Below are 23698 nucleotides of genomic sequence, written 5' to 3'. Positions count from 1 at the left end.
CAGTTTTCTGTTGTGGGTTTTGTGTGTATGTGTGTGTGTTACAGAATAGTGTTGATGTCAGCTAACAAGAGAATAATGATTAATATTCATGTAATGGTTTGTGGTTTACACAGTGCTTTTTGACATTCACCATCTCAATTGATCCTCACAGCAATCTTTATTTTTTTTCTTGTTAATCCTCACCCGAGGATATTTTTCCATTGATTTTTAGAGAGAGTGAAAGGGAGTGGGAGAGATATAGAAGAGAAACATCGATGTGAGAGAGACACATCAATTAGTAGCCTCCCGCAGGAGCCCTGACCAGAGCCAGGGACTGAGTCTGCAACCTAAGTACATGCCCTTGAGCCTAATCAAACCCAGGCCTCTTCAGTCCACAGGGCCAACACTCTCCCCTGAGCCAAACAAGCTATGGCATAGAAATCCTTATTTTTAAGAAGAAGAAACCAAAAAAGAAGCTGGCTGTCTTGCCTAGGACCCCACAGCTAAATAGGAGCTTGGATCAGAACCCAGGGCATCTGCCTCTGCATCCTCCACCTAAAGTCGTGAGCTGGTGTGTGGCCACATCACTGTACATCAGACCTTTCAGATCTTGAAATACTTTCTGCATCATCCAAGAACAGTTTAATTCCAACTTCTGGAAAAATTGATAATCCATACATAGAATCACAATAGAAACGCCTCATTACCCAGTTAGAAGTTCATTGTGCTTCACAGTTTTCAGAATCTTAGATATCATTTTCCTCAAATGTTAGAATCGAAACTCGACACTGTTTTGTCAGCATCAGGCACACGTTCTGGAAAGCAAACCTCACCAAAACAGTGAATGAAATGTGGCAACTTCCTGTTTGAAGGGCAAGGCATCTAAAAAGAAGTCACTTAAAGAAAGTTTTAAATAATCTAAAGAAGCATAGGGAGAAGTAGAAGATGTGTTGGAGGGGACAGGGGACCACGGGTCAGTGGGATGAAACTGGTGCCAGTGGGAGAGCCTGCTGGGCACTGTGTGTGCAGGGCCTTCTGTTGAAATGGAAGGAACATTCGACTGGCAGCTGAATAGCAGGCCCAGGGCATCCCGGCTGTGTGACCTTGGGCTGATCACACAATATACTTTTTTAAAAATATATTTTATTGATTTTACAGAGAGGAAGGGAGAGGGATAGAGAATCAGAAACATCGATGAGAGAGAAACATCAATCAGCTGCCTCTTCACACCCCCCCACTGGGGATGTGCCTGCAACCAAGGTACATGCCTCTGACCGGAATCGAACCGGGGACCCCCAAGTTTGCAGCCCGATGCTCCATCCACCGAGCCAAACCGGCCAGGGCTGATCACACAACATTTTGCACCCTCTTTCTTTCTCTGTAAAATGCTGACCTCCTAGACCGCATGTTCTATTGTTTTGTCATTATAAGTACACCAAAACACCATTCTTTTGTTCTTTATAGAATAGTTATCCATGCTGACTGTCTCCAAAACACATGTGTTTAAATAGCCCCCAAAACAAGCTTTCACATTTTGCTCCTGTTGCTTCTTCTAAGATATGAAAGTCAGTGAGCTGAACTAATTCTTTCTTCTTCCTCTTCTGCCCCCTCCTCTGAGTCCACATAGAATAGCCTATTGTGCACAAGTTTTCTCTGACAATTTTCCACCAATCCTACAACCGTGTCTACCTCTGAGCGGCGCTAAATGGGACCCTTGATTACAATAATGGTTGCTATTTCCCCTCCCTCACACGGCTATGCTAACAGTCCCACTGTGATGTAACTCTGATTTCATGCCTTTGAAGGGTGGCCAATGCTACAAAGATCGCTTTGTATGAGACCCCCACTGGTTGGAAGTTTTTTGGGAATTTGATGGATGCCGGCAAACTGTCCCTCTGTGGGGAGGAGAGCTTCGGGACCGGTAAGTGCGCAGCCCTGTGCTACCCCTTTCTTTTCCTGTCAACACTACCTGCGGTGAAAGCTTAGACTGCGAGGGCCGCACTGAAATAGCAACGGTAGCTGATGTGTCCCTAAATCAGGATGCAACTTATTTATAACAGCCCTGATGAAGTGTACACATTTGAAACGCAGCAAGCACGTTCCGCCGAGGAGGGCTAATTTTAATTTCAGGAGGATCACCTCTACGGAGACAGGAAGCTTGGGGGCCTCCCCGGCAGCCTGGTCATTGGGTCTGTGGGGACTTAACAGAGTGATAAACATACTTTTCTTCCCTCAGTGGTCAAGGAAACCTTTATAAATGTTTTCATTTCTTGGAAGAAATATGGTAGAGCAAGTCAGTTTTTCATTTTTATTTAAGGTTTCAGCGCAGCATTAAATCATTCTCTTTAATAGGCCCAGGTTTTCTATAGCTACGAGTTGTGATTTATTGAGGTTAAATGAAGGGAGACCATTAGGGTGGAACTAAGTTGCTAGGTGATCAAGAAATTGAAAACTACTTTCTTGACCATGAGGATGTATGTGTAAATTGTGGTACAATGCAAGAGGGGATGTGGGATGCTTAGGGGATGGCCCAACACCCTTAAACCTCACTTTCTGTGCTCTCCCTCTTCTTTGCCTATCTGATGTTTATCTGAAGTCCCACCTTTGTGACCTTCCCCACTATCCTATCCTACTACATCGATCTCCCTTTCCAAGCATCCATTTCAATGTGTGGCCCTTTCCTATGTGTTAGTCTCCAGCTAGGTTGCAAGGTTCTTCAGCGGCCATATTTCTCCTCCTCCTATTCCCTCTACCCCATATTTTGAAGTAAAAAGACCAATCTTCTTTGTCCTTCAGTATTCTACTTCCATTCTTTTGCAAAGAAAAGAAGACCAAAATCTAGTGTTCTATGAATCTTGCCATTGAGTTGCAGTTCATTTGAGGTTAAACAGAATAGAATGCTGATTTCATTTATTATCCCGCAAGTTCTGGGGCAGGGTAGGAATTTTGAGACACCTATTTATAAAGTTGTTAGAGACCCAGTGCACAAAATTCATGCACCGGGGGGGGGGGGGGGGGGGGGGGAAGGACGGTTTCCTTAGTCCAGCCTGCACCCTATCCAATCTGGGACATCCCTCACACAATCCAGGACTGCTGGCTCCCAATCGCTTGCCTGTCTGCCTGATTGCCCCTAATTGCTTCTGCATGCCAGCCTGATCACCCCCTAAACACTCCCCTGACAGCCTGATCAATGCCTAACTACTTTCCTGCCAGCCCGATTGCCCCTAACTGCCGGTCCTGCTGGCCCAGTTGCCCCTAATGGCCCTCCCCTGCAGGCCTGGTCACCCCTAACTGTCCTCTCCTGCAGGCCTGGTCACCCCTAACTGCCCTCCCTTGCCAGCCTGGTTGCTCCTGACTTCCCTCCCCTGCAGGCCTGGTCCCTCCCAACTACCCTCTCTTTCAGGCTTGGTTCCCCCCAACTGCCCTTTCCTGCAGGCCTGGTTCCCCCCCCCCCCCCCCACAACTGCCCTACTCTATAGGCCTGGGTCCCGTCCCCCCCTGCAGGCCTGGTCAACCCCAACTGCTCTCCCTTTCAGGCCTGGTTTCTCCCAACTATCCTCCCCTGCTGGCCATCTTGTGTCCACATGAGACAGCCATCTTTGACCACATGGGGGTGGCCATCTTCTGTGTTGGAGTGATGGTCAATTTGCATATTACCTTTTTACTATATAAGATAAGCAATTGAATATCCTTGAGGGAGTGGCAGTACTTCTTGGTAATGAATTGGCTTGATAGAATTGGAGGATATTAAGAACGATGAATGAGTTGTAGCATTGAACAAAGTGTCCACAAAGAAGGCTGGATGATTTCCCAAGGTCCACTTAGGGTACCACTTAGTTCTTTCCTACCTCATAAAATATGGGTGATGCTACATTACTCCACAGGACACTAAGTGAATACCCAGTGAACCTGTAAGGTAGTCTCCTCCCATGAAATTACCCCCAGTGTTACCCAGAGCAAGCTTGGTACCAGTCACTCTTCTTTAAAGATGAGGCTGTCTTTGAAGGCAAACACCATTTCTAAATCTTTGGTGTTCTAACTCCATGTACCTGTTTCAAATGAAAGTGAAGAGTCTAGAACAAGGTTTCCCAGGGTATTTGGAAGTCTAGAACAAAGTTTCCCATGAGATGGTTCTGAGTTCACTGATGATTGGGAAAATTGGATATACCTCTCTGTCTTGGCGATTCACATTGTTAGCATAGGAAGATTCCAAAAGATTCTCCTGTAAGAAATCCTGTCTGTATAGTTTTAGCTAAACATAGCTAAGTGCCTTCCTCTTTTTGTGTGCGTGATATATCTATCAATAGTAACTTCTTGCTCCACAGGCCCATGTGGGAATCACTGGTCAAGGTAAGTCAGAGCCCTGGAGCCAACTAGGCATCCCTGGTATTGAGTGGCTGGGGGTGGGCCTGGAGACAGGACAGCACAAGCTGCTCCTCTCTCACGTGACAGGCCTGCAAGGATTGGAAGTCAGTCCTCAGGTTCTCTCTTCTCCAGGCCACCCTCATGCCACCTTACTTACATACCCAGCTCCAACTTCTGGGTGCTCCCAAGTTCCCCAGTGCTCCTCTTAGGAAGTCAGGTGCACACTGAGCATCCAGGGCTGACTGGCAGATAAGGAATAGAATGGGGTGATTATTTCCAGGGAACTGGGCTCTGAACTGTGCTTGATAGGACCTTCACTTATGTTAGCTTTTAGGACATTTTATAATAATGTTTGGCCCATATAATGTTATAGATAATTAAACCCCTTTAAGTTTTTACTCAAGAGCATTTGGCAAGAAAAGTTTCCCATGTGACATTTGTGGAATTGATTTCTTTAAACCCAAGTATTTGACTTTAAAAAATATAAATATTTTTTAATTGACTTCAGAGAGGAAGGGAGAGGGAGAGAGAGAAACATTAAGGATGACAGAGAATCATTGTTTGGCCTCCTGTGTGCCCCCTACTTGGGATCAAGCCTCCAGTCTGGGTCTGTGCCCCGACTGGGAATGGAACCATGACCTCCTGGTTCATAGGTCAACGTTAAACCATGGAGCCACACCGGCTGGGTCCAAATATTTGACTTTAAATTTCCTGTTAGCCTTTGTTCTTGTTTATTCACTTGTCAGTCCACTAAACAAATACCAAGTGCCAACCATGGTTCTGTCTTCCCTTAGATATATTTTTTTATTCAAACAGAATGCAATCCTGAGAAGAATCCACAAGCTCTTTCTCTCTCTCTTTGAAACAAAAGAAAATTGTTCTGTAATATTTCTGAGATAAACATTTTATAAATCAGACTAGATAGCCATGAATGTAGCTGAACTTACTTAACTTCTGTTCTCCTAACTTATCGAGGAGTTAATTTCTACCTACTACATCCCTTGATGGCAGATGTCTCTAACAATTCCTTTATAGAGTTTCTCAGGGTGGATATTAATGATTCTAAAAGCTTTGAAATATTTGAATTCTATAGCTTAACTGAGTATAGGGTCATTTATGCCTGCATTTTCCCAGGCCAGAGCAGAGGCAGTTTATTAGGAGATCCTCCCTAACCTCCAGAGTGGGTCAGATCCCCATGGCACCACACACTTCTCCTTTGTTGCACGTATTGCAGCTGTAATTTTTACATTTATTTATGATTACTTGATTAATGTCTTCTCGCTCCACTAGACTATAATTTCCACGAGAACAAGAACCACGCGTGTCTTATTCTCCACCATATCCCCAGAGCCTCTTATAAAGCCCAGCACATAATAGGTGCTCAGCAAACATTTGTTGAATGACCGAGAGCATGCACTATTCATTTGGCACCCTCTTTTACAAACAGAATCCTGGTGTTAGAAAGGAAAGAACTTTAAAAGTCACCCGATACATTTTTTCATGTGTCGCTGGAATCATAAGTGACCAGTCAGTGCTCTTCTGTTTGAACACCCACCTCAGTGGAGAATCCCCACCTCACCCCTTGCAGCAGTCTGCAACTCTTCTTGGGGACTCCCAGCCACTCACATTCCATAGTCCAGAGTTGGGGACCCAAGGTCTTTGTGAGAAGAGATGAGCTTTTTATAAAAGAAAAAGGAAAGTTTACTTGCAAAGAGGTACAAAGGAGCCAGACTTCAGAAAAACTGGCTCCCAAATAAAACAACCATTGAAAAGCCCAAGCCCTGATATTACTAATGTTACCAACTATACATTAGTCTGTTTATGTTGGAGGAACAGCAACTATCTCACTGGATTATCGTAGCCAAAGAGGCGGAACACTCCCTCTGACATCAGCATTATAAACACTAGGGATAAAGGTGTGTTTTTGTTATGGACTCAGACATGGGCACTAGAACTAGACAGCATGAACCTGTTATTTTTGGTTGATCTCAGGCTGCAAAGTTATTTCCCCCCCTAACTGTGGATGATGATGTACATGTTTATACACAGTGGCAAAGGGCAAAGTGGTCAGTTCTGTTCCACCTTGACCTTACTGGGAAATTGGGAAGGTCATAGAATGTGAAACCACTGAATAGAATAGAATGTCACTGCTTTTGAAAGTCTTCCTCAGGAAATGGGGCCTTTGGAAAGGGGGATAGGGAATCAGGTTGAATATCAATTTTATATCCCATGGAACTATGCCAGTAAATTATGTTCAGACCAGGTGTAGAGGTTAGCATCATTTTCCCCCGTCCCATCTTTAAAAGGTCCTCGTGCCGATGCATCAGATAGGAGTACTTGAAGAGGTGCACCATTCGTGCTTTGCAGATTTCTTTTAATTTACCTCCATGAAAAGACCTTCATATTTGTACTTCTTTTCATCAATTTATTCCTCAAATATTTATGGAGTTTCAACTGTACCCCAGATGCTGGGTGATGCTATGGGGACACAGTGTGGTCCTGGTGGCGGACTCTGTGGAGTCCATCTTTGGGGAAGGAAGTCAGATCCTGGTCAGGTAATGAATGACAGATGTGCAGAATGATAGAAGGCACATTCAGGGCGCACTGGGAGCTTTAGTCTCAGGCACCTCACTTGTTTCTGTTGTGTAGAGGATCAGATTTTCTATGTAGTTCTCTGCCTGTTCTAATCTGCAATCTCTTGAGCACATTTCCCTGAAGGTAAAAACCCCACAGAAAGGTTAGCGCATCCCATCTCTGAAGTTCCCAGAGAGAATACCCCAATAGAATGAGGCTAAGACCCTAATTATAAGAAACTCAGTTCAATTGTTACCTGCACACATGTCTTCCTCACCTGTATGTCTGTGCTCATCTGTGAGGGCAGGGTCTTACCTTGATATTATCTCATGTACTTGGAGTATGAAGGCACTGATTCCTATTTCTCAAGTATAAAATGGAGTTTGGGTTAAGACACAGTTCCTGCTCGTCAGATGCCTACTACGTTTCTCCATAGGAAATGAAGTTCCAGGGCCAGTTCTAGCCAGTGCCAGGTTGATTACTAAGTGGAAAGTTTGGGGAGCCCCTCTGGGGCTGGTGTGATTTGGAAAAGGCTTTTTGAGGAGCTTACCTGGCCTTTCAGAGTGAAGTCCTCTGTGCAATGAAAGCCAAAGAAGACAGGGCTCCTGAACCAGCCAGTCTACTGGGGCCTGACCATTGTTTGGGTAAAACCTTATAGAGATCTAACTGTATGCCAGGCACCAGCCCGGGCATGGTCTAGGATGGAGTAAGCAGAGACAGGCTGGGATGGAATACTGGTAAGCACAAAGGGCGAGAAGGAAGGCATGCTGGGTTGAGTAAAGTTTAAAATAATTGTAGAAGTTGTTAGCCAGGTACATGTGTAGTACCAATTTCCAGGCAGAGAGAACAGCATATTTAGGAGACTGCAGGAGAGCTAGAGATTGGCAGAGAAAGTGAGAGACAGAAAGACAGACTCTAGAGCTTTCACAGAACTCTGTGTAGCTCTATTTTAGATGCCACGTCCCCATCCGCAGGCCTGTCACCGGGAGGGACAAGAGCCAGGTCCCCCCTGAGATGCCTAGACTAGTCAATGGAACCTAATCCCTAAACCGTTAGCTTTTGGCTCCCTCTGCAAGGGTTGACATTTTTCTTGGCTGAGACTCAGAATGTGCCCTGACTGAGCCGAGTTTATACTTATCACGAGGTGCTGATTAGGCTGAAGTCAAGTGACAGGTGGTTGAAGATGCTGAAAGAGCAGAATTCCCATGTGCTCCGTCCGTCCCTGAGCTAGTCCACGTAGGAGAGACCTGTGTAAAACCCGCGGCCACTTTGTGTCAGCGGGGCCAGTGGTGCTTTCTGACAGTGCTCTCCTTCTCCTCGCAGTGAAGTAGGCTCAGCTTCACTTAGTTTATTTAAAATTTTAAAAAATCATGTCAGAAATTCACATTTATAATAGGAAAATTAGATAAGGAAGAAGAGAAAAGCATTGCAATTCCACTGCCAGAGCAAAGAACATATGGAATTGTATTCTTTCATTTTCTTTCCCAAATGTACATTTAAAAACATCATTTTTGAAAACTTAATAAAGTAGTGGAAAACTTTAATTTCCCCTAAACGTTTTTTTATTGGCACCCTTATTCATAATGGTATTCTATATTTATGTAAATACTTAGTTTATAAAATATTTCCATTCTATCACCTTAAAATTGTTTGAGAAAGGGGGCTCTATCCCCATTTTATGGTTGAAGAAACCGAGGTTCAGAAAAGTTAAGTGACTTGTCCAAATGTCAACAGCTTCTAGATAACAGTCTCAAATTTAGGTTTTCTGATTCTTACGTGCAAAGCATCTTCCACTGAACCACAACTGCCACAATTGCAAAAACAATAGCTTTAGGAATACCTTTTTTTTCAGTAGTAACTTATCATCATTCATGAAAACCTCAGGAAAATGAAATTTACCCAGACTTCTTGAGTATTAGAGTTTTGATACATCCAAAATAATCAGTGTGGTTAATCAGAATTTCCAGAGAGACTTGAATCACACAAATAGAATAAAATATTTATTTATATTATATATTATATTATATATTTTGTGTATAACATTAGGTGTGTGATTTAGTTATCTTCAAGTACTTTATCAGAGTTGGGAAAGATTTTTAAATTTTCTTTTCATTTTCACATTTAAAAAGCTAAATTCTTTATTTAGAGCAGGAAAAGCACAAAGGAACATTATCTCCTATTCTTTCAGTGTAGCATAAAACAAAATAAAAGGGGGGAAAAAGAAGGAAGGCAGAAAAAAAATTTGAAGAGTGCACAGGTAAGTAATTCCAACCTATATGCTTCTGTGATGAATTCTCAGTATGTATAATGGGAAGTAGTCAGGATCTTGCTTACCAGCATGAACTATTATAAAACACTAGAGGCCTGGTGCACAAATTCATGTACCATTGGGGTCCCTTAGGCTGGCCTGCAGGATTGGGCTGAAACCAGCTTTCTGACATCCCCTGAGGGGTCCTGGATTATGAGGGGACACAGGCCAGGCTGAGGGACCTCACTGGTGTACAATCAGGGCTAGGGAGAGATGTGGGAGGTTGGCCAGCGGGGAGGGACTGTGAGAGGGCACCAGGGCATATCCGGCCCATCTCACCCAGTCCCGATGCTCCGACCCCAGCAGCAAGCTAACCTACCAATCAGAGCGTCTGCCCTCTGGTGGTCATAGTGAGCAGTTAAGCAGCCTTAGCATATCATTAGCATATTACACTCTGATTGATTGAATGGCCTACCAGTCGACCAGCCACGTAGCATATTAGGCTTTTATTATATAGAATATCATTATTTGCAAAAGCTCTAAGTGTCAGAGAGCTAACTTTTTATTCCTTGAAATAGTCATGAAGGAAAATAAAAGTCCATATATAATAAAATATTTTCAAAAATACGTTATACAATGCACTAAAAGCCTTGCTTAATATCTTTAATTTTGTCAGCATCCAGGTCTTAAGAACTGTTATTTCTAAAAGTAGTAACTTATTAAAGAAAAAATCTTTTGAAAGAAAAAGTTGTGTGTTTTTATGAGTTGAAAGAGAGAGTAGATTAATTAATTGACTAATTTATTCATGCACTTCTTCACAATTAGCTATTTATACAATATTTCATGTGCTGTGTTAATTAGCAGTCTGAGTTACAAGGATAAATAAGAGATGCCTCCAAGAAATCCATGGTTGGTGGGCTGAAAGATTCAGAAAGCAGATGATTGAGGCTCAAAGAAGATGGGGCTGTACCAGATGTTTTGATCAGGTCACTATCAGAGAAGAGAGAGAAAGTAGCTCATAACTGCTTATGGAAGCTGGGAGCTCATCTTAGAGATGTGAGGATACTTGAGCTGGGTCTAAAAAGATGAAGAGGGAAGGGAAACAAACCTATCACATGCCTACTACCTAGCTAGCATTGTGCTAGATACTCTGACAATTCTAAGAGGAATAAGACCCAGTGGGGGGTCAAGAAAGGCAGACAAGCCCATATAATTCAAGGCATGATAGTATGCAAAGCTCTATTAGAAAGGGATCTTATGAAGGCCTATTCAAAATCAGAAAGTAGAACTCAACATTGTTTCTTTGTTTCATTTTTTAAGAATAAGGACGTTTATGACAAAAAATGAGAGTTCTGTTCCACATGGGCTCTTGGTAAAAGATCTCCATGCATATAAGCACATCTAACGTGTTCAATTTGTTATTCAGGGTAAAGATTTTAGCGGGAGATAGATGTATCATAGCTTATTTAACCAAATTCTTATTGATTAAAGAAAGATGTCTTAAAATTGAAATAGCTGGGTCCTCCAGTAGGTCCATTTTTAAGGCTTTGCTATTTTTTAAAAATAAATATTTATTGTTCACATTATTACAAATGTTCCTCTTCCTCTCCCCCCCCTCCATTGCTCCCCTCCACCAGGTTCCCACCCCCCCTCTGCCCTTTCCCTACCCCTCATTGTCCTCATCCATAGATGCAGTTTATGTTCAGTCTCTTCCCACATCCCCCTCTCCCCTTTTCCCCGAGAATCGTCAGCTCACTCCCCTTCCATACCTCTGATTCTATTATATTCAACAGTTAATATTGTTCATCAGATTTTTTTAAAAAAATTTCCTTGGTTTTTAGATTCACTTGTTGATAGTTATGTATTTGTTGTTCATAGTTTTTATCTTTATTTACTTTCTCTTCCGAAAGAACCCCCTTCAGCAATTCATATAATTCTGGTTTAGTGGTGATGAACTCCTTTAGCTTTTTTTTTATTGGTGAAGCTCTTTATCTGACCTTCGATTCTGAGTGATAGCTTTGCTGGGTAGATTATCTTTGGCTGTAGGTTTTTACTATTCATCACCTTGAATATTTCTTGCCATTCCCGTCTGGCCTGCATGGTTTCTGTTGAGAAATCAGCTGACAATTGTATAGGTGCTCCTTTATAGGTAACTACCTGCTTTGCTCTTGCTGCTTTTAATATTCTCTCTTTGTCTTTTGCTCTTGGAATTTTAATTATGATTTGTCTTGGTGTGGTCTTCTTTGGATTCCTTATGTTTGGAGTTCTGTGTGCTTCCTGGACTTGTAAGTCTAATTCCTTCACCAGGTGGGGGAAGTTTTATGTCACTATTTCTTTCAGTATGTTTTTGATATCTTGCTCTCTCTCATCTTCTGGGACCCCCATAATTCTGATGTTGGTTCGCTTGAAGTTGTCCCAGAGGTTTCTTAAATTATCTTCAACTTTCTGGATTCTCTTGCCTTCTTGCTTCTGCGGAGGAGTGTCTTCTGGCTCTTTATGTCCCAAATCTTTGACTTGATTCTTGTGATCTTCCATTCTGTTTTTAGGACTCTGTATAATATGTTTTATTTCAGACAATGTATTCTTTATTTCTTGTTGATCCCTTATTATTTCTTGTTGATTCCTTAGTATTTCTAGTTGATCCCTTTTCATATCCTCATAGAACTTATCCATCTTTTCTAGGAAATTCTTGAAAAACCTTATAAGCGTGGTTTTGAACTCTATATCCAGTCGTTTTTTGTCCTCCATTTCTTTTGTTTGTAATCTATTTCCTTGTCTCGGCATTTTCGCAGCTTCCCTGAGTTGGTAGCCTTAAAAGTCTCTGTGTTCTGCTTGGATGGGGCGGAATTTCAGGGTGGAGCCTATAGCCTTGGGTCAGCCACATCAGCCACGCCCTATGCAGCTCCTGAGTCTCAGTGTTTCTCAGGGTCCTTCGGTACTGGCTACAAGCACCTCTGAGAGTGAGGTGCCCTCGAGTTTCGCCTGCTACCAAACAGTCTAGTCTCTCCCCCAATGAGCCCGGAACTGGGGTTCAGTTCAGTTGGAAGTGGGGTTGGAAGTGGGGTTCAGAGCAGTCTGGAGCTTTTGCCTCCTTCCCGCCAGGGCAATCCCGTGGCACAGCCAACTGTCTGCGTGCAATGTGCATGCCTCCGGGGGCTCTGCCTTTCGCCGCTCCCCCGGGTTTCTGCCTTACAGCCCAGTCTCCCTCTGTATGAGCCTGGGTCCCCGGGGTCTGGCCTAGAACTGGGGTTCAGTGCTGTCGGGTCTGGGGTTCAGCACAATCCGGAGCTTTTATCTCCTTCCCGCTAGGGAACACCAGCCAGGCACTCAGCCTCCCCCTCCTCTCCCTGCATGCAGCGTGTCTCTGTACCTTAGGTTTTTACAGCTCCTCAGATTTTCCTTCTGGCTTTCTCTTTTCTTCTCGTTGTAGAATTTCCAGTCAGTTGACTTTCCTGTAGCTCTGGGCAATGTCCATTTTATACTTTAGTTGTATTTTATTGAAATTGTTGTGTGCGGCTGCGGTTAGGTGTTTACCTGTGCAACCATCTTGGATCCTCTTTCTTTAATTTCCAGGCTTTGCTTTTTTTTGCCCAATTGCTCTCCAGAGGACTGTACCCCTCCCAAAAACCCCATGTTGGAATCCCATTCCCCTCACCCCTCTCCCAGTACTTGGTGTTCTCATTTTGAAATCTGTGGCCATTTGTCAAGCAAGTGGCAGTTTCTTATTGTGGTTTTAATTTTATTTTCTCAAAAACAGTGCTAGCCTTTTCTTATATTAATTGGGAACCTGTGTTTTTTCTTTAGTGAGTTGTGTATTTATATCCTTGGCCTGTTTTTCTGTTGAGGTTTTGCTTTTTCTTGTTAAATATAAGAATTTTTCTATTCTGAGTATATTAAACATTTACTTTATATTACAAATGTGTTTTAAAAATTATTTTTATTTATTTCATAGAGGAAGGGGAAGATATTTCTATTGATTTCATAGAAACATCAATGATGAGAGAGAATCATTGATTGGCTTCCTCCTGCATGCCCCCTACTGGGGATCGAGCCTGCAACCCAGGCATGTGCCCTGACCAGGAATCGAACCATGACTTTGTAGTTCATAGATAGACATTCAACCATTGAGCCACGCTGGCTGGGTTGCAAATGTGTTTTTTTAAGTTTACAAATGACCTTTTAATCTTATCTCTAGTGGCTTTGCTAATAGAAATGCTAATCTTTATTTAGAGTAGTACATTGATTTTTTTCTTTATGAATTCTGAATTTACATACATTTATCACCTCCAAGATTAAAGAAAAGCATTTCTATATTTTATAGTATTTAAAGGTTTCCAATTTTTATATTTGAATATGTCATTTATTATTATTATTTTTTTTTTTGGTGGGGGTTATTGTGTTTTATTGGGGGAAAAACCTGAATTTTTAAAAACTATTTAACTACTTATCCAAATATTATTTGAAAAGTAATCCATTTTTCCCTATAGCCCTGAAGAGGTACCTTTCTGATATATTCAAGTCTCATACAGATTTAGGCCTCTTCCGAGGTGCTTCATTTTGTTCCTTTAATTAAGCTATCAAATTATTTTAATTATGGAAAAAATTTTATGGTCTTATTCCCTGCTATTTTTTATGTAAGATTTATATATTTTTTTCACCACTCACATTAACACTTTATCATTACTATATCACATTTCACCAGTTTATTCCACTGATATTTTTATTGACATTTGCCTTAAATTTTTAAAATTACTTTGGGAAGCATCAACTTCTTTTCAATATTATGTTGCTTTATTTAATATGAGATTCCTTCCGTGTACCCAAGTTTTTCAGTAAAGTTTTAATTCCTCTTTGGCTGGATCTACATATTTACTGTTGAGTTTATCCCCAAGTGTTTCAGAGAAATCACATTTCTCACAGCTGTTTGCTCTCCCCGCACCAGGTTCTGACCACATTCGTGAGAAAGATGGACTCTGGGCTGTCCTTGCCTGGCTCTCCATTCTAGCCACCCGCAAACAGAGTGTGGAGGACATTCTCAAAGATCACTGGCAGAAGTATGGCCGGAATTTCTTCACCAGGTAAACCACCGCCTGGCTGAGGCAGGGTGGGGAAGTAGGCAGAGAGAATTCTCCTGCATACAAATTCTTTCCTGTCTTAACCCATAATAAAACTCTAGTTCATCCAGCCTCTACCAATTGGGGATTTTAAAAATAATTCAGTCAGGTCAAGATGAAGTCAGCCTTTATGTTCCATAAAGAACGAGGCTTACAAAATTTAGTTAACATTATTCAAAAGAATAAATGTTTTTAAAGCCTTTTAAATGTACCTCTCAAGTGGACATGATAACAGCGATGGATTTAGATTCAGAAAAATGGATTCAAATTTTATTTCTGCCCCTTAATAGATTGGAAAGTCATTTAACCTCTCTCTGTACTCAGTTTTCTCATTCCTAGGAATGGAAATAACAGTCCAGCTATGGAGTGAATTAAATGAAATATGAATCTGAAAGTGTTTTATAAACTCTGGGGCACTAAAAGTACGGAAACTTTTTTCTGAAATTATGAAAATGACTATGCTTAGTCCAAATTAACTTTTCTTTTTCTTTTTTTTTTCTTTTTATTTTTTTTATTGATTTTACACAGAGAGGAATTGAGAGGGACAGAGAGTCAGAAACGTCGATGAGAGAGAAACATCGACCAGCTGCCTCCTGCACACCCCCCACCGGGGATGTGCCCGCAACCAAGGCACATGCCCTTGACCGGAATCGAACCTGGGACCTTTCAGTCCGCAGGCCAACGCTCTATCCACTGAGCCAAACCGGTCCCAGCCCAAATTAACTTTTATGACTCATTAAAATAGGTCCCCAAAGGCTGTGTATTTGTCAATACTTCATTCATTGATTCAACAAATATTGATTGTGCACATAATTTCTACCAGGCCACTAGGGATTCAGCAGTGAACAAAATATTTAAAATATATAGCAATTCTTCTGTAATGAGCATACTTTATTTTTAAAAACATTCACTTATTATTATTATTTTTACCAATAGTGCTTTTCATTAATTTCAATTTGCCTTTCCCCAATATGTGTGAAGATTTAACAAAATTTCTCCTGGACCTCTAAGGAAAGGAAATATGAGGGGGAAAAAAGATATTAGGTAAATTATTTATCTGTGAAAAACAGTTATAATTTCTCTGGACCTGTTTGCCTTTTCTATAAAATAGGACAGTTAATGCCGAAACCTGTTTGGCTCAGCGGTAGAGCTTTGGTCTGCGGACTGAAAGGTCCCAGGTTCGATTCTGGTCAAGGGCATGTACATTGGTTGCGGGCACATCCCAGGTGGGGGGTGTGCAGGAGGCAGCTGGTCGATGTTTGTCTTTCATCGGCGTTTCTAGCTCTCTATCTCTCTCCCATCCTCTCTGTAAAAAAATCAATAAAATATATTTAAAAATAAATAAATAAATAAATAAATAAATTAATTAATTAAATAAAATAGGCGAGTTAAACTAGAGAATTGAAAAAATATATCACAGATATGAGAGTCTGTGATCTCTAAATAGTAAAAAAAGAATTCAACCTTTAGCAACTTGGCCTCCTTCATCAGAATTCTTTCATCAACTTTGGACAAGTTCAATGTTCTCTTCCTCCTCCAAGTTACTCTTTGTGTGCGGTATAAGTAATGACTGCCACACGGTAGCCCAGGAACCAGGGCAAGGATTTCCATTCTCCAAGGACCAGGAATCCCGGTATTTCACAACAGTCATCATGAACTCTCTAGAGCAGGGGTCTTCAAACTACGGCCCGCGGGCCACATGCGGCCCACAGAGGAGTCTGATCCGGCCCGCCAGGTTTTTTGGGCAGTGAGCACAGCCGAGGTGTTACAGTAGGAATTAGTAGTTCATATAGTCCGGCCCTCCAGCTCTCTGAGGGACCGTGATCTGGCCCCCACTTTAAAAAGTTTGAGGACCCCTGCGTCTAGAGCATAGAGCACATGTGTCAAACACAAGGCCCGCGGGCCAAATCCAGCCCGCCAGGCCTTGCAATGTGGCCCGCACCGTGCTGTCATCACTGCACTCCGCTGTCAGTTTATGACATTGTCAGTTTATGACTGTTCAGTAAACCATTCGGCCCGCGATTTAGGCTGGATTTTAGATTTTGGCCCCTTCTCTGATTGAGTTCGACACCCCTAGCATAGAGTATCACGAAAGCAGGCCCACATCTGTTGTCATGCTCCATGGTATCATCAAACACCTAGCTCGTAGTTGACACTGTAAATATGCTTTGAATAGACAAAAGGATGAGTTAAGCAAACAGTCGCCAAGGTGGAATAATGTGAGGAAGGCTTGCTTAGAGAAAGGATCCCTCTTGACTGAGTTGAAGTCTCCATCTAAAAACTATTCTAACGTATTTTCATTAATGTCAAATAACTGCTAACCACGTACTGATACTTTTCCACTGATTTTTAGGAAGAGTGGAAGATAGAGGGAAAGACAGAAAGAACTATCAATATGAGAGAAGCACCTCAATTGGTTGCCACCTGTAGGAGCCCTGACCAGGGCCTGGGCAGTGAGGAGCCTGTAAACAAGATACATGCCCTTGATGGGAATCAAACCCTGGACCCTTTGGTCCTCAGGCTGAGGCTCTATCCACTGAGCCAAACTGGCTAGGGCCATTGTAGTCCACTTTTGTAGGACAAAAGTGCTAGGCACGTTTGCACACATTGCTTCATGTCAGCCATAAAACAGTTATTAATAAGGCAGCTGAGATTCTGAGAGATGAAGCAACTTGCCCATAGCCCCACAGCTAGTAACCAACAGAGGCTGGATTCATAGTTTGTTCTGTCTGACTCCGAAGCCCACATTCTTTCCATTATACCACTCTGTGCCTAGGATTTATAGAACATTTCCCCTGAACACCCAAAGGTCACAGATGTAAAGCACAAACACCTGGTTGTAATTTCTGGCTGTTTATCATTTTAACTGGGGGAAAGAGCTGACTCCAAGATGAAGGCGACTGCTGTCCTTGATTCATAGAATCCTGGAGCCAGAATAGGTTGTCCTCCATTCCCTGGTATTTCTCATGTCTCAGAGGTGTCACCTTGCGCATATCCTATTTGTTTCACTATTGCAAATAAATATAGACTCTGCTATCTTGAGCCTCTACAAAATAACTCTCTCAAGAGGGTGTGTGCCACTAGATCAAGAAAAGCATTCTCCTGAAAAAGAAGTCAGAATAGTTCTTGGAGGAAAAATAGTCATAGAATTTCATTCCTGATGCACTTTTTTTTTTTTCTTGGCTCTTTTTAAAAAATTTTAAATTTAATTTTTAAAATGTATTTTTTAATCCTCACCTAAGGACATGTCTACTGAAGAGAGAGAGGGCCGGGGTGGGGGGAGAAGAGAGAGAGGGAGAGAGAGAGAGAGAGAGAGAGAGAGAGAGAGAGAGAGAGAGAGAGAGAGAAAGAGAGAGAGGGAGAGAGAGAGAGAGAGAGAGAGAGAGAGAGAGAGAGAGAGAAAGAAACATCAATTGGCTGCCTTCCCATATGAGCCCAGACTGGGAAAGGAACCCACAACCTCGGTATGTGCGCGGACCGGGAATGGAACCCTCAACCTTTCAGTGCATGGGGCAACTTTCCAATCAGCTGAGTTACCCAGCCAGGACTTTCTCGGTCCTTTCGCGTCCATGCCAGGTCACCTCTGTCAGGGTGAACCCAAAGCAGTTTGGGTTAAAATCCCCTGTCACTGAGAGGACGGAGGTGTTTCAGATGTAAAGCGTTGGGGTTTGGCTCCTTCATCTGGTCAGTGAAAACTTGGCCCCGCTGTGGGGAAGCTCCTGTGGAGACTGGAACTCTCCTTCGCCAAAACCTCAGCAGCCTCGGGCCGGTCCCAGCCTGGGAGCAGTGCCAGCTCTGATCCCACAGAAGCTCTGGGCGTCTGGAAGAGAAGCTGCCTGAGTCACGTGCTCCTTTGTGCAGAGTTCCCGAGAGATAACAGGCCTTTTAATTCTACCTCCTCAGGATGTGATGGTTAAACGTTAGATAGTATCTCTCAGAAGCCTTTGAAGCTCCTTCGAGCTTTCTTCTGTGGAAAAGCTCCTAACCCTTCCCTGAAATCCTCCGATCCCCTTCCTTTCATCCCTGGCCTGCTCCGTCCCCGGGGACTGACAGGCTCATCTTTTTGCCAGCTTCTTCTGAAGTTAGGTGGTTTGGGAGAGGGCCAAACAGATGATGAAGAAAGTGCCGCTATACGTTGGTGGGATCTGGCGGCAGGCAGCCCACAGGTCTCAACTTCGTGACTTCTCCCAGGTACGATTACGAGGAGGTGGAGGCCGAGGGCGCCAACAAAATGATGAAAGACCTGGAGGCCCTGATATCCGATCGCTCCTTTGTGGGGAAGCAGTTCCCAGTGGGTGACAAAGTTTACACCGTGGAGAAGGTCGACAACTTTGAATACAGCGATCCAGTGGACGGAAGCGTTTCGAGAAATCAGGTAGGAGCAGACTTGTGTGGGTGTGGGAGAGAAGCCTTAGAACACCGTCTCTGAAATCTCAGGGGAAACAGAGACAAAGGCCCTGAGGTCATTTCTCTCCTGCTGCCCCGTTTTCCTAGGGTAGCTCTTCTCAACTGGTCTTCGGCCGCATCACACACGACTCGCACATGTTCTCGTAGGGGAAGTGGTTTCGCCCAGGTTATTTGCACTCCCCGAGGCCCTCATCCTGCGGTGCTTAGCCTGTACTCCAGGGCGGGGGGTTGTACCTCTAGAATCACATGCAGGATGTTGTGTTGAGTGAGTGTGCAGAGAGGAGCTCCAGGATCTAAAAAAAAGAAAAAGAAAAAGAACTGCAGCCTTAGGAATCAACCCTCCTCGTTTCCTTCAAGGGATTGTAGCAGAGAGCCTGCGTGTGAGTCATTATTATAGACTGATACATTCCAATTTCTAAGAGAGAAAGAGGTAAGTCATTCACAGAAACATTCACTGTTGTTCTCGGCAGCACGTGACTCACAGCCAAGCCTAACATCACACCTGTGACCTGGTCTGAGTCTGGATTGAGACAGTGCTGTTAGGGTTTCCCGCTTTGGGTGCCAGGGACCAAGGCTGCAGGCTGGCTGGGTCAGCCCTTCTCCAGGCTTCTCACAAGCACCCGGGGCCCACAGGCCTCTCTCTTCTGGTTCCTCTGCCAACACAGAATGAACGCATCTCTCATCAGATAGAAACAGATAAGAAAGTGCCTGGGGTCCCCCCTTTCTCACAATGCTACCCCAGCAGCTTTTCTGCCATATGCCTTTTCACCATGTGTGAGAACTCTGGGTCTAGCAAAGGCGATTGTAAATTACGTCTGCGATAATTAGAAAAAGAGAGGCCTGGAGCAGCGGGGGAAGGGGGTGGCTACAAAGGGGAGGGTGGGGCCAAGGGATGGAAGGGTAGAAGAGAGCAAACATTTTTCTAGCAGAGCCTTGAGAGAGAAAAACAACCCCCAAACCTGCACGGCATCCAGCAGCAGCTGTTAGGAGGGAGGAGGGGGGTGGAAGCAGGCAGGAGGGGTGTCGCCATGAACCCTGGTCCTGCTCTCTGCTGTGAGAAGGAAGTCAGCAGCTCCACATTCTTTTTTTTTCTTTTTTTTTTTAAAAATTTATTGATTTTTTTACAGAGAGGAAGGGTAAGGGATAAAGAGTTAGAAATATTGATGAGAGAGAAACATCGATCATCTGCCTCCTGCACACCCCCCACTGGGGACATGCACGCAACCAAAGCACATGCCCTTGATTGGAATCAAACCTGGGACCCTTCAGTCTGCAGGCTGACGCTCTATCCCGTGAGCCAAACCGGTTTCAGCTCCACATTCTATAAGAAAATCTGAGTAGTTAGATGGAAGACCAGGTAGGAGGGAAAATCTGAAGTAGATGTAGCATCTGCAACCAAGTGCAAAGAATTTAGGAACTTCACGTTGAAGCTGTGGAAGAAGGAGACCGATCCTGATGTGCTTCTAGAAAGCGAGCCCTGGTGAATGGGAGAGAACTACGTCTCGCCACGATGACCAACCTGGGTCTGTCCTCTGTGTATCTCATCTGCCGTCTCCACTGCTGAATGGCAAACACTGGGTGGGGTTTGGTGACAGCTAGCCGGTGTGGAGTGGTGTCGTGCCTTCTGGCCAGCCTTTGGCTTTATACAAACCTCTTCTGTTTATGGAAGAATTCATAACGACTGAAGCATCTTCAGATAACTGTCTTGCCCCGTCTTCTTACCTCAGGCTGTCCCCTATCTACCCAGGAGTCCCCACCCCTTTCCTCCCAAGCAAGAAGGATTGAGCCTGCAAAGGGTGAGAGATGTGCCAGCGAGGAAAAGGCTAGGGCAGCAGAGAGAGGGGGCTGGGCTTGGCATCGCACCCACATAGACCACTTTTAGTCCTCAGGCATCGGTGGGAGACTGGCAGCTGGATCCTGCTTGATGGGCGGGGGTAGCCTGTCTCTGCCATGGGGGGCCTGTGGCCTCCTGTTCTCTTTTGGAGGCTCCTCATCAGTGTTTTGCAAAGAGTTCTTCCTCTGGTCTGCTTGAAGCATCTGCTCAGGTTTCAGTCCATTCCGTCCGTGTTTCCTCCCTGGTCCAGGGGTTGAATTTCTGCATTTGGTGACTTATTTATTTGCTTTATTAAGCTTCAAGCTGGAATGGTTAGTCCATAAGTCACAGTGGAGAAGGGAGGGAAGGATGGGTCTGGAGTCACCCAGCCTCCCTGGCATCAGGTCTCCGGCTCGACCTTGCAAATGCTTCCCCCCATGAGCTCAGCCCCCATTGCTTGGATGCAATGACAGGTTGACTGAGGGCTCAGCTGCTGCCATCTATCAAGGATCTAATCCTCTGATTGATCAATACCAATGAGATTAGACCTCCAAAAGCACGCCTTGTAACTTGCTAGCCTTCAGCATCCCTTCCAGCGGATGGGGTGGAAAACCGGTGCTTCTCTTTTCCAGGGCTTGCGGCTCATTTTTACAGATGGTTCTCGCGTCATCTTTCGACTGAGCGGCACCGGGAGCGCAGGGGCCACCATTCGACTTTATATCGACAGCTATGAGAAGGACATCGCCAAGATCCACCAGGACCCCCAGGTACTGCCCAGGACCTGGACCCTGACTAGTTCCCTCCGTTGGGAGGAATGATAGTGGCTCCATTGTCAAATAGGTGCTATCACTTTCCTGCATGTCTCCTTCAGTTTGTCATCACAACAGTGACAGCTGATAATTATCTGAGCATTTGCTATTTACCAAGCTGTGTTCTAAACCCATTACATGGGCATACTCATTTCATTCTCAAATGAGTCAGACTCTGCTGTTATCCCTCCTGCAGATAAGGAAACGGAGGCCCAGGAAGGGTAAGCAACAATTAATAGGTCTACATGCCTGGAAAGTGGCTGATCTGGGACAGCTCATCTTTGAACTGGCCCCTCAGCTGGTCATTTGCCGCTTTTCCTGGTCCCATTGCCTGCCCTGTAGTACATACACTGGTTCTAGATTGGGTGGTGAACGAGAGAGTTTCATGACCCTGCAAGAAATGTCTTTTTTTTTTAAAATATATTTTATTGATTTTTTACAGAGACAAAGGGAGAGAGATAGAGAGCTAGAAACGACGATGAGAGAGAAACACCGACCAGCCGCCCCCTGCACACCCCCAACCGGGGATGTGCCCGCAACCAATGTGCATGCCCTTGACCGGAATCGAACCTGGGACCTTTCAGTCCGCAGACCGACGCTCTACCACTGAGCCAAACCGGTTTCAGCAAGAAATGTCTTTATGAAAAAGTCTGTGGCCTTACAGTCTGGTTGCTTTGGTTCCCAGTCCCACCCAAAGATTCTCCAGAGCCCGGCCAGCGTGGCTTAGTGGTTGAGCCACCGTTGACCTATGAATCAGGTGGTCAGAGTTCAATTTCCGGTCAGGGCACATGCCTGTTCCCAATAGGGGGCATCTGGAGGTAGCTGATCAATGAGTCTCATCATTGATGTTTCCTTCTCTCTTTCTCTCTCCCTTTCTCTCTGAAATAAATAAAAATGTATTTAAAACAACAACAACAACAACAAACAAAAAAACAAGGAGTCTCCAGAAGTATGTCAGAGTGTCAAGGGATCCTGGGAGCCAGGGATGGGACAGAGACCTTGGAGGGCAGATGCCAGCGGGGGGCCTAGGGGAACAGTGACACAGGGCACAGTGTTCCCAGGTGCATTCCTTGTCTTGGTGGATGCTCCCCAACCAGAGCTCCAGAGCTGAAAATGTTTAGGACGTGCTGCACGTTAGCGCCTTCTTGGCAATTCACAACACACCACATTGAAAGGCTCCAAGAAGAGACACCTGTTTAAATAGCATTCACCGTGCTTATTTTTCCACAAAGCTTATTTTTCTTCTAACACCTAATTAAAATTCTGTGAAACTCGCTTGAAAATCCCTGGCACTGTGGTCTTGAGCACACGCTTCGGAGTTAGAGATCGTGCTTTTCCTTCAGGGTCTGCCCCCCTAGCTGCCTGTCCCTGGTTAAGTCGTGTCAGTGTTCTGAGCCTTGATTTCTTTGTCTGGGAAATGCCAGAATACTGCCTACTTCATAGAGTTCTTATAGGGATTTAACGATACAATGGATGCAAAATTCTAAACACTGAGCCTGGCACATAGGGTTAGCTTTTGAGTGGCTCCTATCGTTGTTTTTATTACAAAATGAGATGGTGGGAGGAGACTTCTCTCTGCAGTTTTCCCAGGCTCCGACTCGGTCATTGCCAGATCTCTGTTGTGTTTTAGGCATCCCTGAACCTTAACCAAGAGGCATTGCTGTCTGCATTGTAGACCCACAGAATAATAAAGAGAAAAAGAGGAAGGAATTGTGTTTCTTTGCCCTAATGGCTGACAGAGAATGAGTGCAAGATAGATTTCTGCTGGACCATAGCCCCAAGAAGATGGGGGCACTGAAGGTGCAGGGCGCCCACAGTGCCCGGTGTACCGCCATTCCGGCTGGGGAGATGCCACCCCTCACTCTGGGGCTGCTGGGCCTCAGCCCCAGTCCTCTGTGGGGACCATGGTAGCCCCGAGGGGAAGTGGCAAGTGGTGTGGTCAGCATGTAGAGTAGCTTCTCTAGTTCTCACCGAGGTAGAATGAGCTGGTGGATTCAACGAGGAAAAGCACCAGTGGGCAGTGGAAAATTGCTTCTCTTGGCTCTGCTCTGGAGTTACCTGGTCAGATCACCCCTTTGGATATCTGTTTCCTCCTTCGTAAAATGGGCTGTTCAACTAGATAAGTAGTTTTTATTTTTTAAATATATTTTATTGATTTTTACAGAGAGGAAGGGAGAGAGATAGAGAGTTAGAAACATCGATGAGAGAGAAGCATCGATCAGCTGCCTCATACACCCCTCCAACCCCCCCATGGGGGATGTGCCCACTACCAAGATACATGCCTTTGACCGGAATTGAACCTGGGATCCTTCAGTCCTCAGGCCGATGTTCTATCCACTGAGCCAAACCAGTGAGGGCCTAGTTTTTAGTTTTTATATTAAATATTTAT

General features: G+C 44.2%; 1 protein-coding gene across 1 annotated transcript in view; it reads left to right on the top strand.

Annotated features, from left to right (window-relative positions):
- The window catches only part of PGM1 (phosphoglucomutase 1), a 56952-nt gene that overhangs the window by 31813 nt on the left and 1441 nt on the right, over positions 1-23698 (top strand). Inside the window, exons 7-10 of the mRNA XM_084876057.1 lie at positions 1785-1900; positions 14109-14244; positions 18472-18655; positions 21133-21267. Of these exons, the coding sequence (XP_084732183.1) occupies positions 1785-1900; positions 14109-14244; positions 18472-18655; positions 21133-21267 (571 nt within the window). The remainder of the gene's footprint in view (positions 1-1784; positions 1901-14108; positions 14245-18471; positions 18656-21132; positions 21268-23698) is intronic.

Source organism: Pipistrellus hanaki (genome assembly GCF_964339955.1).
Source record: "Pipistrellus hanaki genome assembly, chromosome: 2".
Classification (NCBI taxonomy): Eukaryota; Metazoa; Chordata; class Mammalia; order Chiroptera; family Vespertilionidae; genus Pipistrellus; species Pipistrellus hanaki.
This window is presented reverse-complemented; position numbering and strand designations above follow the sequence as displayed.